Source organism: Salmo trutta, chromosome 6 (assembly GCF_901001165.1).
Source record: "Salmo trutta chromosome 6, fSalTru1.1, whole genome shotgun sequence".
In the NCBI taxonomy this organism is placed as follows: Eukaryota; Metazoa; Chordata; class Actinopteri; order Salmoniformes; family Salmonidae; genus Salmo; species Salmo trutta.
Genome location: NC_042962.1, coordinates 41859590 through 41877196, shown reverse-complemented (window position 1 = coordinate 41877196; position 17607 = coordinate 41859590). Strand labels below are relative to the sequence as shown.

The 17607-nt window shown below is 45.3% G+C and overlaps 1 protein-coding gene across 1 annotated transcript in view; it reads right to left on the bottom strand.

The window, feature by feature from the left end:
• The window catches only part of LOC115195125 (ras-associated and pleckstrin homology domains-containing protein 1), a 77034-nt gene that overhangs the window by 12716 nt on the left and 46711 nt on the right, over window positions 1-17607 (bottom strand). The window contains exons 3-12 of the mRNA XM_029754937.1: window positions 17188-17310; window positions 14986-15091; window positions 14111-14727; window positions 12894-12983; window positions 12467-12541; window positions 7969-8046; window positions 3297-3456; window positions 2655-2776; window positions 2300-2365; window positions 2031-2174 (exon numbers count right to left, since the gene is read on the bottom strand). Coding sequence (XP_029610797.1) covers window positions 2031-2174; window positions 2300-2365; window positions 2655-2776; window positions 3297-3456; window positions 7969-8046; window positions 12467-12541; window positions 12894-12983; window positions 14111-14727; window positions 14986-15091; window positions 17188-17310 — 1581 coding nt within the window. The remainder of the gene's footprint in view (window positions 1-2030; window positions 2175-2299; window positions 2366-2654; window positions 2777-3296; window positions 3457-7968; window positions 8047-12466; window positions 12542-12893; window positions 12984-14110; window positions 14728-14985; window positions 15092-17187; window positions 17311-17607) is intronic.

Here is a 17607-nt window from a genome sequence, read left to right as displayed (position 1 = left end):
ACTGACTCTGAAAAACACCAAAAGAAAGACGCACAGGGTCCCTGCTCATCTGCGTGAACGTCCCTTAGGCATGCTGCAAGGAGGCATGAGGACTGCAGATGTGGCCAGGGCAAGAAATTGCAATGTCCGTACTGTGAGACGCCGAAGACAGCGCTACAGGGAGACAGGACAGACAGCTGATCGTCCTCGCAGTGGCAGACCACGTGCAACAACACCTGCACACAGGATCGGTACATCCGAACATCACACCTGCGGGACAGGTACAGGATGGCAGCAACAACAACTGCCCGAAGTACACCAGGAACGCACAATCCCTCCATCAGTGGTCAGACTGTCCGCAATAGGCTGAGAGAGGCTGGACTGAGGGCTTGTAGGCCTGTTGTAAGGCAGGTCTTCACCAGACATCACCAGCAACAACATTGCCTATGGGCACAAACCCCACCGTCGCTGGACCAGACAGGACAGGCAAAAAGTGCTCTTCACTGACAAGTCGCGGTTTTGTCTCACCAGGGGTGATGGTCGGATTCGCGTTTATCGTCGAAGGAATGAGCGTTACACTGAGGCCTGTACTCTGGAGCAGGATCGAGTTGGAGGTTGAGGGTCCGTCATGGTCTGGGGCGGTGTGTCACAGCATCATCAGACTGAGCTTTTTGTCATTGCAGGCAATCTCAACGCTGTGCGTTACAGGGAAGACATCCTCCTCCCTCATGTGGTACCCTTCCTGCAGGCTCATCCTGAGATGACCCTCCAGCATGACAATGCGACCAGCCATACTGCTCTTCTGTGCGTGATTTCCTGCAAGACAGGAATGTCAGTGTTCTGCCATGGCCAGCGAAGAGCCCGGATCTCAATCCCATTGAGCACGTCTGGGACCTGTTGGATCGGAGGGTGAGGGCTAGGGTCATTACCCCCAGAAATGTCCGGGAACTTGCAGGTGCCTTGGTGGAAGAGTGGCGTAACATCTCACAGCAAAAACTGGCAAATCTGGTGCAGTCCATGAGGAGGAAATGCACTGCAGTACTTAATGCAGCTGGTGGCCACACCAGATACTGACTGTTACTTTTGATTTTGACCCACCCCCCCTTTGCTCAGGGACACATTATTCCATTTCTGTTAGTCATATGTCTGTGGAACTTGTTCAGTTTATGTCTCAGTTGTTGAATCTTGTTATGTTCATACAAATATTTACACATGTTAAGTTTGCTGAAAATAAACGCAGTTGACAGTGAGAGGGCGTTTCTTTTTTTGCTGAGTTTATATTGACATATAATTTATTATATGATATTGGTTACAGACTGACCAAGGCCCATGCCTAGAGGACAAACTGGTTTGTTAAATTAATACCTTAAGTAGAAGTTGAAATACACACTGTTTGGCCATCACACATTGACAGGCTTTTAGTGTTGTGTGTGTTGTAACAACTCAACGTGACAAATCTTACCAGATTTCTGGTTCACTCACTGCATAATTAACACACCACAAGGTGGCATTGTATATACATAAAAAAGGAGACAACTGATGGGATAATCAGAGAGGACAAGAAACAGAAAATGGAAACGTGTGGGAGTGGCACAAAAATTAAGGTTTTAACCTCTACTACCCCCCACGCAATGGGAAAACATTTTGAAAAATACAAGTCCAAGGTTTACGTCCGTTTCATGTATTCTGAACACGACCCTGGGTTAAAAGCTAAAGCATATATACACACACACACACACACGGGTTGAGAAATATTGGTCTCCGGGGGTAACCAATGACCCATGGTGCAATAGGAGAGGAGGCACGTGCTCAGTCGATCCCTGTGGAGTCCTGTGTCATCATATCCAGAAACAGGAAATACCAGAGAGATGGTGTGGATCAGTTTCTCATTAACTGACAACATGTGAACCGAATACACACAATCAGGGACAGACACAGGGTGAAACACACGTGCACACACACAATCCAATCAAATGTATTTTATAAAGCCCTTTATACATCCGCAGTTGTCACAAAATGCTTATGATTGGCGTATTCAGTGGGTGGCTAACCTTAGCTTTGCCTTTGGGCACGTAGTAGATTCCTGATGCGCGCAGCAGGAAGTATCGTTTCTTCCACGACTTCTTCCCATCATCCTTCAGCCATAGGATTCCCTCTATTTCTGGTACTGAAACCGAGCTGCCACAGAAACACTCCTGCACAAACACATCATCATTATTAGTGTAATCAAAGGGGGGGGGGGGGGGGGGGGGGGGGGCGAGAGAGATGTGTGTGTGGTAGAGTGGGAGAGACAGTGTGTGTGTGAGCATGTATGTCTCACCTCTAGTAGGGCCTCTTTATTCCTATCGGCCATTTCAGACGTCTCCTTCCTCCCCAACAAGTAGTTCTGGAAATAAGTGGGGAAGAATAGAGAGAAGGAGAAAGAGGAGAGAAAAGCAAAGGAGAAACAGACACGAGTTGAAAACAGCAGATCACACTCCCCCAGGCGAGCTGGCTCACCTAGCCTTCTCATGTCCAATGCATTATTCAGTCGTTTATTGCCAGAGTTGTGACCTACTTCTTAAACACACACTCAGGCTCTTAGCAGGCATAAGACGTGTGTGTGTGTGCACTCTACACTAAAGCTGTGCGAGTAGTGTACACACAACACATTGGGAGGGTTTCCTAGTTCCTACCTGGGGGTTCTTGAAGAGGGCATATTTCTCGATGCGCTCGATGAACATCAGTTTGTTATGGCTGTCTCTGGTCCAATTCACTAGGTTCTCCACCAAGTTCTCATGGTCCTCAAAGATCCGCTCTGAGGACAGAAAGAGAGAGGGAGTGTGTGTGAAACATCATTCAATCCGGACTAAGCGTACCCTGGTCAAAGGTAGTGCACTATAGAGGGAAAAGGGCGCCGTGTGTGACGCAGCTTAAATAACCATGCTGCCTGTACCTAACGCGAGTGCTTCGTCTAGCATTATAAAAGGCTGGGCGCCCATCCCTGCCTCCCTCCATCAGACAGATCCACAGTTACTGAGACACTCTATGGCAGTCTTGAAAACACAAACGGATACAATACTAGCTATTACCTAGACAACAATACAAGCTGACACTGTCCGAGTTGACACTGTCCAAGAGTCCACGTTGGTCTCAGTGTAACAGTACGTCTCGCTCTCTCCCAATACCTCCCCCCAAGTTTCCCCCAGTATATCCACCAGTATCATCCTCAATATCGCACTCGCCCCCAGTGTCTCCAGTATCTTCTCAAGTATCTCCCCAATATCTCACCTCTCCCCCAGTATATTCCCAGTATCTGTCTGCCAGTATATCCATACCCATTTGCAGCTCGTTGATGGTCTCCACCAGTGACCAGTCGGGGCTGTAGCCACAGTGGGACTTGTCCAGCAGGCTGTCCAGAACCTGTCTGACAGTCTGTCTCTCATCCACCATCATGGTCTTGGAGCTCTCGTCCGACATGTGCACCCGGATCACCAGCTGAGGAGGACGAAGAGCAATGAGGAGAAAGAGGCGGAAGAGGTGCAGAATGGTCAGGCTCTTTGTATAGAACAGTTCTCACACTAGCCTGAGTGCCAGTCTGTTTGTGCCACCATGCCAAATCTCTGTCGTCACGAATGTTTGGCTTGAGAATGACGGCAATGGAGTTAGCAAGAACTTAACCTCGTCCGCCAGCTGGCTCCCTCTCGGTTGAACTGTCGAGTTTTACAGCGCCTCAGAACAGGACTTGACTGGAAGTCGATGGCAGGAGGGGACTAAACAACCGCTGGGTTTAAATTGGCTGATCTATTAGTCTATCCCCATGTAGCATAACCCTTAAACTCCCCCCTACATTGTGGACTTCAAAGCTCAAGCAGCAGAAGTGAATTAAACAAGGACGTGAGTTTGGAAAATCTAAGAGTAACTATCTTACAAATAGTTCACATATAAAAATGTTACATGCTTTAACTCGGAATCAAATTGGGCTTCCCCCAAATAATATGGTCAATGTGATACAACGTTTATTTTGATGGGCGATTTGCCATTTTTCAAAGTCCCATCTAATACAGCTGAAACAGGCTCGCTCCCTCTCCTGCCTCAATTTTTAAAACCACACCCCTTTCAAGCCCCACTTTGTTGCACAGTGCTACCAGATACTTGAGCCTGGGGACAAGGTCAGCAAGAGCATAAACAGATCTTGGACCAGGCTACTTCATAACATAATTGTTGATATGAAATCAATTTAAGAGGGATGTTTCCGTGCCCCAAGGACAACTATTGAGGATGTGATTTGAACCGGTGATATGCACCATATGCCACAGTGTGTAGTATGGTGTCACAACATGCTGGTTAAAATGTAGGCTGCACCTGAAATGGCACCCTATTCCCTATATAGTGCACTACTTTTGACCAGAGCCTTTATATAGAGAATAGGGTGCCATTTTGGATGCAACCACAGCGTATTTACCAAGTGGATCTAAAAAGGTCATGGCTCCAGAGATTGAAACAGTATTCAATTGAACTTAGTCCTGTCTCCATGCTGCCATCTATAAAACATATCTAACGTATAAAATGTTTAACCAATTCAGGCCCCTGTTCTGCTGCAGTCCTTGTCTCCAGCGCTGGTTTGGTCCATTGAATGCGTCCCATAGGCTTAACTTTATCTGAGAAGACTGCGACAATATCCCCCTTGTGACACAACCGGGCTCCCATAGCCCCAGCAGTGTGAGTCTAGGAGGCAGGTAGCCTAGCGGTTAGAGTGGTGGGCTAGTAACCAAAAAGGTTGCTGGTTCAAATACCAGAGCTGACAAGGTGAAAAATCTGTCAATGTGCCTTAGAGCAAGGCACTTAATCCTAATTTGTTTCAGGGGTGCCGTACTTCTATGGCTGACCCTGAAAAAGAACATTTCACTGCACCTAATCTGGTGTGGCTCAGTTGGTAGAGCATGGTGTGTGTGCAACGCCAGGGTTGTGGGTTCGATTCCCACGGGGGGCCAGTACAACAACAAAAAAAATGTGTGAAATGAAATGTATGCATTCACTACTGTAAGTCGCTCTGGATAAGAGCGTCTGCTAAATGACTAAAATGTAAACGTAATAAAAATGTTTTTGTTGTTGTGTGTACGTGCTTATGAGCGTGTGTGACATGGTAGGGAGCAAAACACAGCAAGCACCCATGGAAGTGCCCAGTAATCCCCTTCCACAGGGACTACAACATCCAATCACTAAGTTAGTAGAGCCGATCAAATAGATCTCTAAACCAAACTGTAGCCAGGAAGCGACTGTGCCCTAGACATGGGCATCCATTGTGTTTGACCTACATCCACAGTCATGGGTTTAGTCCCAAATGGCACCCTGTTCCCTATATAGTGCACTACTTTTGGTCAAAAGTAATGCACTATATAGGGAATAGTTTTCCATTAGGGACGCTTCCATAGACACCCCCCCCTAAAAAAAATCCTCCCATTCTAAATCATAGGAGTCCAAATTCTGCCCTCCTAAAAACAAATCTAAAATCCTAGCCTCTAGCAAAGTGGAGGTGCAATTGGTTTCATTGCAATATTCAATCTTTGCTGCATTTTATATTGCAATACGGTAATATAGAGCAAATTCAACAATACACACAGTTTCAAAGCAAGACTCACAAAATGTCACATATTTTTCTGTGTTCTATACATTTAACAAACTATATCTACAGTGGTAAAACACCAACATATTTGAAGAAGGAACAATCTTTGTATGCCAATATCTTGTGCATTTTGTTGAGATCTAACAGCTGGCTCAATCAGTCAGTATGGCTGAAATGGTGGGTCTACTCTCTCCATAATGTACTGGGAGAAGAAAAGCACATCACTGTTCAATGGAGCCATTTCATTCTGAGCAGTTGCACTTCATTCAAGCTCACTCACACTGGTGAAATGGTACGATGGGCTGAAAATGGTGCCTGGTGTGGCTCACAGAACCAATTCACTGACTGGAACACAGTGCAAAGGACCCCAGTTGTTCACAAAAACAAGACTTGTTTAAATCAACCCAAAGAATAAGCAGTCTTACGGATGCCAGTGCAAAATGTCTGATTGTCTCGCATTCTCCGTCTCTTTCAGACACACACACGGCAATGACCTATTTTTCACAGCGCGTCGCTGCATCTCCCTGAATGAAGTTAGTTCATGCAGTGAATCTGAAGCGGTTTCTGGACCTAAGGAAGGCTTTTGATACTGTTAACCATGAGATTCTCATCACAAAATTGTCCAAGTTCAACTTTTCCCCCGATGCCTTGAGATGGATGAAATCATACCTTGAAGGCAGAACTCAGTGCGTCAGAGTGAGCAATGAGCTGTCGCCCACTCTTCGCTATGATGAGGGCGTGCCCCAAGGGTCAATACTGGGGCCTCTCCTGTTCAGCCTGTACATTAATGATCTGCCCTCTGTCTGTACTGGGTCTGAAGTTCAAATGTATGCAGATGATACAGTGATATATGTGCATGCAAAGAGCAAACAACAAGCTACACAAGAACTCACTACTGTAATGGTCCAGGTTACAAAGTGGCTCAGTGACTCGTGTTTGCATCTCAATGTGAAAAAAAAAACTGTTTGCATGTTCTTCACAAAGAGGCCAACAGATGCTACTGAGCCAGATGTCTATGTGTCAGGGGAGAAGCTCCAGGTGGTATCTGATTTTAAGTACCTTGGCATCATACTTGATTCCAACCTCTCTTTTAAAAAGCAGGTGAAAAAGGTAATTCAAATAACCAAATTCAACCTAGCTAATTTCCGATTTATACAAAATTTTTGACTACAGAGGAAGCAAAACTGTACTTCAAATCTATGATACTCCCCCACTTAACATACTGCTTGACTAGTTGGGCCCAAGCTTGCTGTACAACATTAAAACCTATTCAGTCTGTCTACAAACAGGCTCTCAAAGTGCTTGATAGGAAGCCCTATAGCCATCATTACTGTTACATCCTCAGAAAGCAATGAGCTCCTGAGTTGGGAAAATCTTGTGCAATACACCGACGCATGTCTTGCATTCAAGATCCTAAATGGCCTGGCTCCCCCTCCACTCAGTATTTTTGTTAAACAGAAAACCAAAACATATGGCAGCAGATCCACAAGGTCTGCCATGAGAGGTGACTGTATAGTTCCCTTAAGGAAAAGCACCTTTAGTAAATCAGCTTTCTCTGTGAGAGCTTCCAATGTTTGGAATACACTGCCATCAGACACACATAACTGCACCACATATCACACTTTCACAAAATGCATGAAGACATGGCTGAAGGTCAATCAGATTTGTGAACATAATCCCTAGCTGTGTATTGCTGCTTTCCATGTTGTCTGTTGTCTGTAGCTTGTGAGGTGTGGAAACACTGTTGCTTTTATGGATTTTGTCTTGTTGCTTTTTGTTCTGTTGCTCTGTCTGTATGCTACGTCTTGCTTGTCCTATGTTGCTCTGTTTGTATGCTACGTCTTGCTTGTCCTGTTGCTCTGTCTGTATGCTACATCTTGCTTGTCCTATGTTGCTCTGTTTGTATGCTATGTCTTGCTTGTCCTATGTTACTCTGCGTGTGCTCACTGCTCAATGATTGTCTATATTGTAATTATTTTTAATAACCTGCGCAGGGGTTGCGGTTGAAAATTAGCCGGCTGGCTAAAACCGGCACTTTTACTGAAACGTTGATTAATGTGCACTGTCCCTGTAAAAATCAAATAAACTCAAATGGAGGAGAGAATCTTCTGGAACTATGAATCACAATGGGAATGTACAGCACATACTGTGGAAAAACAAGTGTAGAAAAACACGGTGTATACTGTGGGTTAGGTCAGAACTAGGGTTGCAAAATTCTGGTAGCTTTCAATAAATTCCCTGGTTTTCCAGAAATCCTGGTTGGAGGTCTTCGGATTTCCTGCTTATTCCCTCCTGATTCCAGAAATCCTCCAACCGGTATTTTGGGAAAACCAGAGAATTTATTGAAAGTTCCAGGAATTTTGCAACCCTAGTCAGAACCTTACCTTTTTGACTTGCGCCTCCTTGATTTTCTCCAGGGCCACTCGGATCTTCTCGGCCTTCACTTTGGCCCCCTGCTCCTCCTACAGACACACAGCAACAGTTAACACACACACACACACACACACACAGGCAATGGTCAAACACATACATGCACAAAAAACCAACAGGAGCCTTTAATACTGAGCCAACCTCATCCTCTATCACCTTCTCCTACTCTTTCCATACCTCTCCTCATCGTAGGGCAGACAGTTCAGTTGATGCTCTCTGAACTCCATTTGCCAGAGTGAGACCAACATATCACTATCTACCACTCAGTCAGCCAGAGATGCATAAGCGTGTACATACTGTGCATTCCAGAAATGGCTCTGGAATCGTTTACCTGGCCCCTCCAGCAAGACGCCATCACCTCCATCTCTGGTAGCCACCACAACACAGAACGCGTGTCCTCACACACAGATCAGCACAACACTTCCGACTCCAACCCAACGGTAGATTGCCTTAAATCACCAGTGCTCCATTGGTAAAAATGGAGAAAAAAAAAGCGCTCAAAGATGGCCACTCTTTCATCCCTTTCTCCCCATTATCGTCCTCTCGCTCTTTATCTCCACTAGAGCAGCAGCCAAGGTGTGGATTTCCCTTTGCTCTCGCTACACGGAGGATGGGAGACAATAGTGGAGGATTCCCAAACGGCAAGAATCTGCAGATGATATGAAGTTCGGTCCTAAAAGTATCCGTTTCCTCCACAACAAAATAGAAAAAACAAAGACACTTACATAGTATATAGAGAAAGCCTAGATACTACAAAAACAAATTGTTTTCCCGATGTTGGAATGTCACCATTCCAAAATCCCGATCTTCTCCCTTCCAAGACCCTATCGAGTTCAGATGAATAGCGTAAAGCAATGTATTTAAGAAAAGGAAATAGATACTGTTGTAGAGAGCAAGAGCGAAGGTGAGATATTTGTTTAAGTCCTTCAGGAGTAACTGAGACCAATGCAAAGCGACTTCAACCTGCTTCCACTCACAGACTACAGCCAGGAAAGCAAGACCGGAGTGGAGTGTGAGAGTACAGGCTCCTTGACACACACACAATCCGGCATACACACACGTACTCTACGCACAAGATGAGCACCACTAACCCCTAACTCAGAGACTGGGATGCGAGACGCCCCTCCCCCCTCCATCTTTTCTTGTTTCCCCCCTCTCTCTCCCCCCTCTCTCTCTGTGGAACAGCTGCGGAGTCCTGGGAGCGTGCCCAATCGCCAAGCCATAATCCCCATACAAACAGGAGAACCCCTTCACCGGCTGGCGACAGAGAGGACCCCTCTGTCCCGTCACCCAATCACAATGTGTACCCGCTCTCCTCTCACCAACCAAGGGGACCCGTTCGCCAGACCCTCTTCCCCCTTATCCAATCAGTGCAGGGGTAGCTGACCCCCCCACCCCGACAACAGTAAACAGGGAGTGGTATTAGAGTGGGACAGTGAATATTTGGAAGAGGGGGGGGGGGGTTTGGGGTATTAAGATCCAAGCCTCTTATCTGGGCACCCCCCCCTTGACCCAGACTACCTTTCTGCATGAGTGGCGGTGTAATGCAAGAAACACACTGTTTGGCCAACACGCAGTGACAGGCTTTTAGTGTGGAATGTGTTTGTATGTGTGCGTGTGTGTAAAGGTTCAAAGGACCAATGGAGGATTACAATATGGAGTCAATCCCAGTCACACTGTTAATTTAGCTTTTGGACTTCCATCCAGAGACCGCAAAAACCCTTCTCCATGTCCCCCCCCCCACAGCACTTTGCTTCCTGCATGCTCCTCAGTAAACACTGGAAACTAGATATCCCTCCTTCTCTACTGTAGGCACTTTCCTACTGCATTTTCACAGGATTCCATGGAGGCTGAATTCAAAACAGGATTTTCTGCTGCGCCTGTAAAAAGCCGGTCTCGCTCTTTCCCTTTGAAGTTTTACCCTCTTTCCCCTTCTCTTGTTCCCCTCCCTCTCGCGCTCTCCCTCATCATCCCTCTGTACTTCGTTGTTCTATTCTGACTCATGAAGCAGGGGAGAAGGGATAGTGTGGTGAAACTGCAATCTATTCTCCCTTTCTTTCCCTCGCTCTATTTCTCGCTCTCGCCGTCTCTGTGTAAAAGTGCAGTGTAACACTGACATACAAACCCTCCCATTGCCACAAACACCTCAGGCACTCTCTCCCTCTCCCTCACTTCTCCCTCTAAACCCATTTGCATGGCGTTCTGAATACAGACATGGACAGACGGTTAAAAACAGCTCATAAACAAATAGTCTTGTGCAACATGGGACTATGATAACTCCATAATTAGTCAATTAAATCATACGGCCCCAGGTCCTAGCCATGAAATTTTGCGTTTGTATGCGTGTTTAATAATTTGAGATACTATGTCAGAAGACATACAGATGTGTGCATCCTCCTACCCACAATCCTCCAGTGTTGGCATCCATAATATTCGAATGAGCAGCAATACAGGAAGCGTCCCCTGAGAATGACTGCATAATTACGTTCCCGTACATTGCGATAGTTTAGGCCTTCCGCATAAATTAAGAAAGTGCTTGACGAATTTGTTTTGGGTCTTCTTGTGTGTAGAGATAATTGTTTATTAACAGATGTATTAATATGTCAGATGGCCTTGGCTAGCGTTTGCGCTAATCGTGGAATGCTGAAAACAAAACGCTCTTGGGTCTGTGCATCTAAAACAATGTTGAAGCGTCACAAGAGATAGATTTGTCAAAATGTTGTAATTTACAACATTGACAGAAATACAGAACATCTCCATACTTCACCCTGGAACACAGTTCTCTATCGCTACTGCTCCCTGTGTATCCCAGGACGATCACTCGGCTCAGCGGCTTTTGAAGGCAAAATAAATCATGATCGAAAGTGGCCAACTTTACAATCCACCAAAGACGACATCTGACACACAACCATCAAACAAATGCCAAGAATGTACTTTACTGTGCAAAGCTGTGGGAGGGAGGGGAGAAGGGGGTTCTAGATTAAATATGATGGATAAATAAACACACATGATAGAGAGAGAAAAAGAGAGCGAAGGAATAGTGGAGCACCGAGAGGGGGAGAGAGCAACCCTCTTTTCTAACCCGAAAGAGGATTAGGCGATTCAAATGAAACAGGCCAGCCATTTCTGGAGACAAATATCTTAAACAACATACTACACTGCTCTTTATTTTCTTTATGGACATTTCCCTCAGTGTCGTTTCACTGCACCAGACCAGTCAGTAATCTATAAATGACTGGGCTTGTTATTTCTCTTTAGCTTTGGAGAGGAGGGTCAGGTCAAATCCATTGACGTTTTCAGCTAAGTAGCCTTTTAACAACCCCGAGGAGGAAAACATGTATAAGTCTTGGCTCCTGTTAGTTTCAGAATCATGCTTACCATACCAGACAGGGTTGGGGTAAATTCCATGAACATTATCTCAATTCAGTAAGAAACAATAAAGAACATCGGAATTGGAATTTCTGTTAACTTCCTGTATTGATCTATTTGAAATGGAATCGACACCAACCTTGATACCAGTGTTTCTCAACCTTTTTTGGACCAGAGGGCTGCAAGCTACTGTTTACGTAAAATGACCATTCTTCCCTGGTTGACCACTTCCATTAAACCGAGCACTGAAAAGTTGACAGAATCAGTGTCAGACTGGTAAGCGACATCCCAAGGATCAGACCCGGCCGTGGACCGCAGGTTGAGGAACACTGGTTTATACCATAGCATTAGTGGCTCACACATCAAAGACTTCATAATACAAAAGGGAGCGTTACACACACACATCCAGCTCCATTTCTCTAAGCTCAGGCACATATCAACCAGAGTCGACGCACAACAGGCATGCAGTCATGCTCCAGACCTAGTGCAGCTGAACGCAGCCCATATGTATGGGGTTATTAAAAACAACACTCCAGATTCGGGTCAAACGCACGTCAAGTACTTTCAAATTCTACTCAGGAAAAAGTATGGTCAGTAGGTGTGCTTGATTTAGCTTGGAATTTGCACTTTTGGGATTATGTTGGTTCTATTGTCCCAGGCAAATCAAGTCAAGAACATTTGAAAGTATTTTACATAAGTGTATATGACCCAGGTCTGTCTGCAAGACTGTCATGACAGTGAAGTTAGATAGAGTGCAAATCTGTACTGAGCCGCAGTGCCAGTTACCTACCCTCCATTTCTTTCCCCCTACTAGAGGAAAGGAGTGCAGGGAATCAAATGGACACATCAGCAAAGGGAGAAACACGAGAAAAAAAATGGACAAAGGAGGGATATAAGCAGGGGATGCACACAGGAGAAAGGCGAGAAAAAATGCAACGGAAGGATGAGATAGAAGTAAAACGAGCCAAATCAGGTCAATCGAGCATTGTGGGTGGGTGTTGGCACTGTGGGAGGAGCTTAGGGAGATGGTAAAGAAGTGTAGTTCAATCACAAGCAAGCATAAGCAAGCGAATGAGGCGTCACCTTGGTCAGCAGGTGAGAAGGCTTTCCTGCAATGCTTTTCAGAATGAGGGACGTTTCTCTGTCCAGATAAGAGTGCTTGGTGGAGCAGAGGTGAGGAGAGAAACAGATAAGACAGTCAGGGCAATGATTCTCAATGGCTCATTAAAAATGCTTTTGAAGGGTGGGGGGGGGGTTAAAGTGTGGAAGCAAGAGAGGTCCGAAAGTTGGAGCATTGATTGTGGTGGTAGTCATATTAGATCGCTGTGGATGGGGAAGAGAGACAATTTATCAAAAGCACATTTTCTAAAGATGATACTGCTGTGATTACTGAAGGTGATTACTAATACTCACCTGTACACAATCACACACCTACTGTACACTACATACAGGTCTTGCTTAGACTCCAACACATGCACACACACCGACGCACACGCACACACACACTTACAGTGTCCAGATCCACTTCACCCTCCCGTGAGGTGAAGTCAAGCTGCCGTCTGGCCGGCTTAACATTGGCCCGTCGCAGTAGTGAGGCATGCTGGGAAACGGGGAGGTGCATTATGGGTGCAGAGAGGATGCAAACACACACACAGTAATCATGCAAGAGGATGGGGAAGGTGCACTTTATTCAAGGAGGCGTTAAGTTCTCTTTCTCTATTTAAAATGTTCACATTTTCCTTTCAACATCTTACCTTCCACCTCTTCAATCTCTCCATCACATACTGATTCTATATGTGGTCATGTGTGGCGCTAGCAATGCCAGGCTGTGGGTTCAATTAGTGATACCGTACTACATACTGTATGTATGCACGCACTGTACGTTAGTCGCTTTGGATAAAAGCCTCTGCTAAGTGGCAAATATATTTTCTCCTTTCCATCTCGTTAACCTAAACTAAGTTCCCGTACTTAAGTCAGGCAGGTTGAGTTTACAGCAAAACGGGTACAGTAGATACATTGTAATCCATATCACACATGCAGACTTCAGTGATTACAATGCATTCACTCACTGTACTGCAAATACCACACTTTCCAATGGGTAGTATACACACACACACAACATTGCGTGTTACACAGATAGCAAACAAATGTAATACAATGAGTTGTACGGTGCACACTTGACATGCAGTTGGGACTTAAAACATCATGCAGTGGGAGTGTACCATGCAGGGAACTAGAGGAGGGTGGTTTCGAGAGGATGTGCGTACACACGCACACACATTCATCATCATACCATTCATCATCATACCATTCATCATCATACCATTCATCATCATACCATTCATCATGTTTGAACAAACAAACCACAGCAGCAGTTTATTTTCCCCCCTAACCAAACAGCCTTTCACTGTCATAACTCAGATAGCCAGCCCACCCACTTAGTCTGAATAAAGGAAGTCCCACAATGCCCCATTAATGGCAATCATTACCCTGCCCAAACTAAAAGCCTGTACATGAAAAAGGGCTTTTGATAAGCTGAGATAACTGGGCCTTGTTTGCAGGCTGACTCTCATACAGATGACAGAGGATAGAAATGAACAAACTATCAGTGGTAATAATGTTTCACTAAGAGATATTGCTATTCATGGCACATCTTAGTTTTTAGGAAACAATTGGGAAAACAGGATTGTGAAGATTGGAGTGTGTGTATGAGTGTGTGTGCCTTACCTCAGTACTGGCTGGGCCCTGTGGCGGCTGGGGGCCTTGTGAACCCCCTTCCTGCTCGGGCCCTCCTACTGTCCTAGACAGCACCTTGTCGATATCCAGAGAGTCCATGCTGGACGCGGATGCAGAATTAACGCTGGACCTCGAGGAGTGGCCCCCTGCCTCGTGTTCACTAACCGTGCCCACCGAGCCCGTCCTCCGGTGCTGCGAGGACGAGGAACCTGCCGAGGGGCGCCGGAGGGTGGTCGAGGAGTAGGAGGAAGTCTGGTGCGCCGCCTCGTCCATGCTGAGTGACGCCTGCTCCAACTGGGCCGTGATGTCGTCCAGCGAAAAGTTAGATGCCGACGGGCGCCCGTGGGAGTTGGAGCTGCCCCCACGGACGGTGGAGGCTGGTGACGCCCGGGTACTACTGCTGGTGCTGCCCCCGCTGCTACCCCCCCCACCGCTACCAGTTTGCTTGACACTGGCGCTGCGACCCCCCGGGCATCGCTGTTGACATTTAGTCTGGCGGGCGGTGCCGGTGTTGGGCTTGCCGATGGTGCTGAGCTCCTGTTCTATGGAACACAGGTCAGCCATCAGGGCATCCAGGTCTACGGTCTCTGTCGTCTGGTTCAGAGCCTCTGTAAGGAGGGGGAAAAGGGAGTGTGAATCCACGTTATTTTGTATACACACACACACACACACACACTAGTACACACACACACACACACACACACACACACAAAACAGAAGCTAAAATATTGATTTCAAGTGTGACGGTTGAAAAGGTACTTTTGCACAGCAGTAAAGCAATGGCGGTGTGGGTCACACAGGCATGTCACAGACACCATGCTCTGCAGGAAGTAGGTAGGGCATATAGGTCTGAGTGTGTGTCTTACCGTTGATGTTGTACATGGAGAAGCGGTACGAAAAGTTAGCCATGTTGGTTTCCTGTCTGAGAGGGGCCTTCTGGACCGCCTTCTGTGGCTTCCCATCGTCCAGACTCTGTTGAGGACAAATCACACTATCAAAATCACCACCATCTTAAAGATAGTCTCTGATACTTTTTAGCCACTAGTTCTGAATGGTCCCCGAATATTGAGTACTACCTCACAAATCATTGCCCACTCGCTCTACTGTGTGTGCGCGCGTCTTGCTAGCTGTCATTCAAATGGCGAGGGGCTGAAGCTCATTGGCTGAAACTCAAATTGCTAGGGGACTGGCCCACGTGGGGGTAAATGTAGGGAAAATGGCACCACACAGTTTTCAAACTAGGGATTCCATGGCTAATTGAGGTAAGACAGTAATTCTTCTCATAGATTATGCATGTATGAACTACACATTAGAGGTCGACCAATTAATTAGGGCCGATTTCAAGGTTTCATAACAATCGGTAATCGGCATTTTTGGACGATTATGGCCGATTACATTGCATTCCACGAGGAAACTGCGTGGCAGGCTGACAACCTGTTACGCGAGTGCAGCAAGGAGCCAAGGAAAGTTGCTAGCTAGCATTAAACTTATCTTATAAAAAACAATCAATCTTAACATAACCACACATGGTTGATGATATTACTAGTTTAACTAGCTTGTCCTGCGCTGCAAATAATCAATGCGGTGCCTGTTAATTTATCATCACGCCAAACGGGTGATGATTTAACAAAGGCGCATTCGCGAAAAAAGCACAACCATTGCACGAACGTGCCTAACCATAAACATCTTTTGCCTTTCTTAAATCAATACACAGAAGTATATTTTATTTAAACCTAGATACTTAATTAAAATAAATTAATGTTAGCAGGCAATATTAACTAGGTAAATTGTGTCACTTCTCTTGCGTGCAATGAACGCAGTCAGGGTATATGCAACAGTTTGGGCCACCTGGCTCGTTGCGAACTAACTTGGCAGAATTTTACATAATTATGACACAGGTTGTGCAATGTAACAGCAATATTTAGACTTAGGGTTGCCACCCGTTTGATAAAATACGGAACGGTTCCATATTTCACTGAAAGAATAAACGTTTTGTTTTCAAAATGATAGTTTCCGGATTTTACCATTTTAATGACCAAAAGCTCGTATTTCTGTGATAATTATATTATAATTAAGTCAAGGAGTTGATATTTGATAGAGCAGTCTGACTGAGCGGTGGTAGGCAGCAGCAGGCTCGTAAGCATTCATTCAAACTTTACTGCGTTTGCCAGCAGCTCTTAGCAATGCTTGATCACAGCGCTGTTTATGACGTCAAGCCTATCAACTCCTGAGATTAGGCTGGCAATACTAAAGTGCCTATTACAACATCCGATAGTCAAAGGTATATGAAATACAAATGGTATAGAGAGAAATAGTCCTATAATAACTACAACCTAAAACTTCTTACCTGGGAATATTGAAGACTCATGTTAAAAGGAACCACCAGCTTTCATATGTTCTCATGTTCTGAGCAAGGAACTTAAACGTTAGCTTTTTTACATGGCACATATTGCACTTTTACTTTCTTCTCTAACACTGTGTTTTTGCATTACTTAAACCAAATTGAACATGTTTCATTATTTTTTTAGACTAAATTCATTTGATTTCTGTATTATATTAGGTTAAAATAAAAGTGTTCATTCAGTATTGTTGTAATTGTCATTATTACAAATATATATACACACAATTATTATTATTTTTTAATTTTTTAAATCGGCCTATTAAAATCGGTACCGGCTTTCTTTGGCCCTCCAATAATCGGTATCGGCGTTAAAATCATAAATCGGTCGACCTCAACTACACATGAAACAAAGTACGAAGCATGTCTTTAATGCATAACAATATCAGACTTTTAATAGGCTTGAAGGAAGTGGAAGAAAGCTAACATGACTCAGCGAAAGGGTGGGAAACTAGGATAATATGGTTGGCGAGATACAGTTACCAGGATACGATTGCAAGGGTACGGTTACTAGGTTACAGTTACTAGGACATGGTTGCATGGATACTATTACTATGACATTGTTACTAGAATATGGTTACTTGGATATGGTTTGCTAGGATACCGTTGCCAAGATATGGTATCCATGACATGGCTACCAGGATACGCCCATCCTCCCCTACTGCAATACCTGTGTGAGTTTGTCCAGCTCTCCCAACCAGGCTCCAAACATTTTGTCCAGGTCCTGGTCTTCCTTATCACTGTCCTCCTCCTCTGCCCCGTGGTCCAGCTCATCGTCAGACATATCCGCCATCTGGAGGCAGACACAGAGTTCCTCATTTGAATACAGAAATCACATTATAATCGAAAAGGATTAAAACATTTCAATTCGTGTGCATGCAAGCATACGCAGACACAGTTACTAAGAGAGAATTCCATCACACAGTGGCCACGATGAATCCACACCTTCACCAGCTCAACCGTCTTACATGTTACCATGGCAACCGCCAAAAAGAGCTCTATAACGTGGAGAGATACGGCTGCGCAACAGCAGGACGCTATTCCCTGTTGTCTGCCAGAGATACAGTATAGCACATGCTGGATGCCGTTG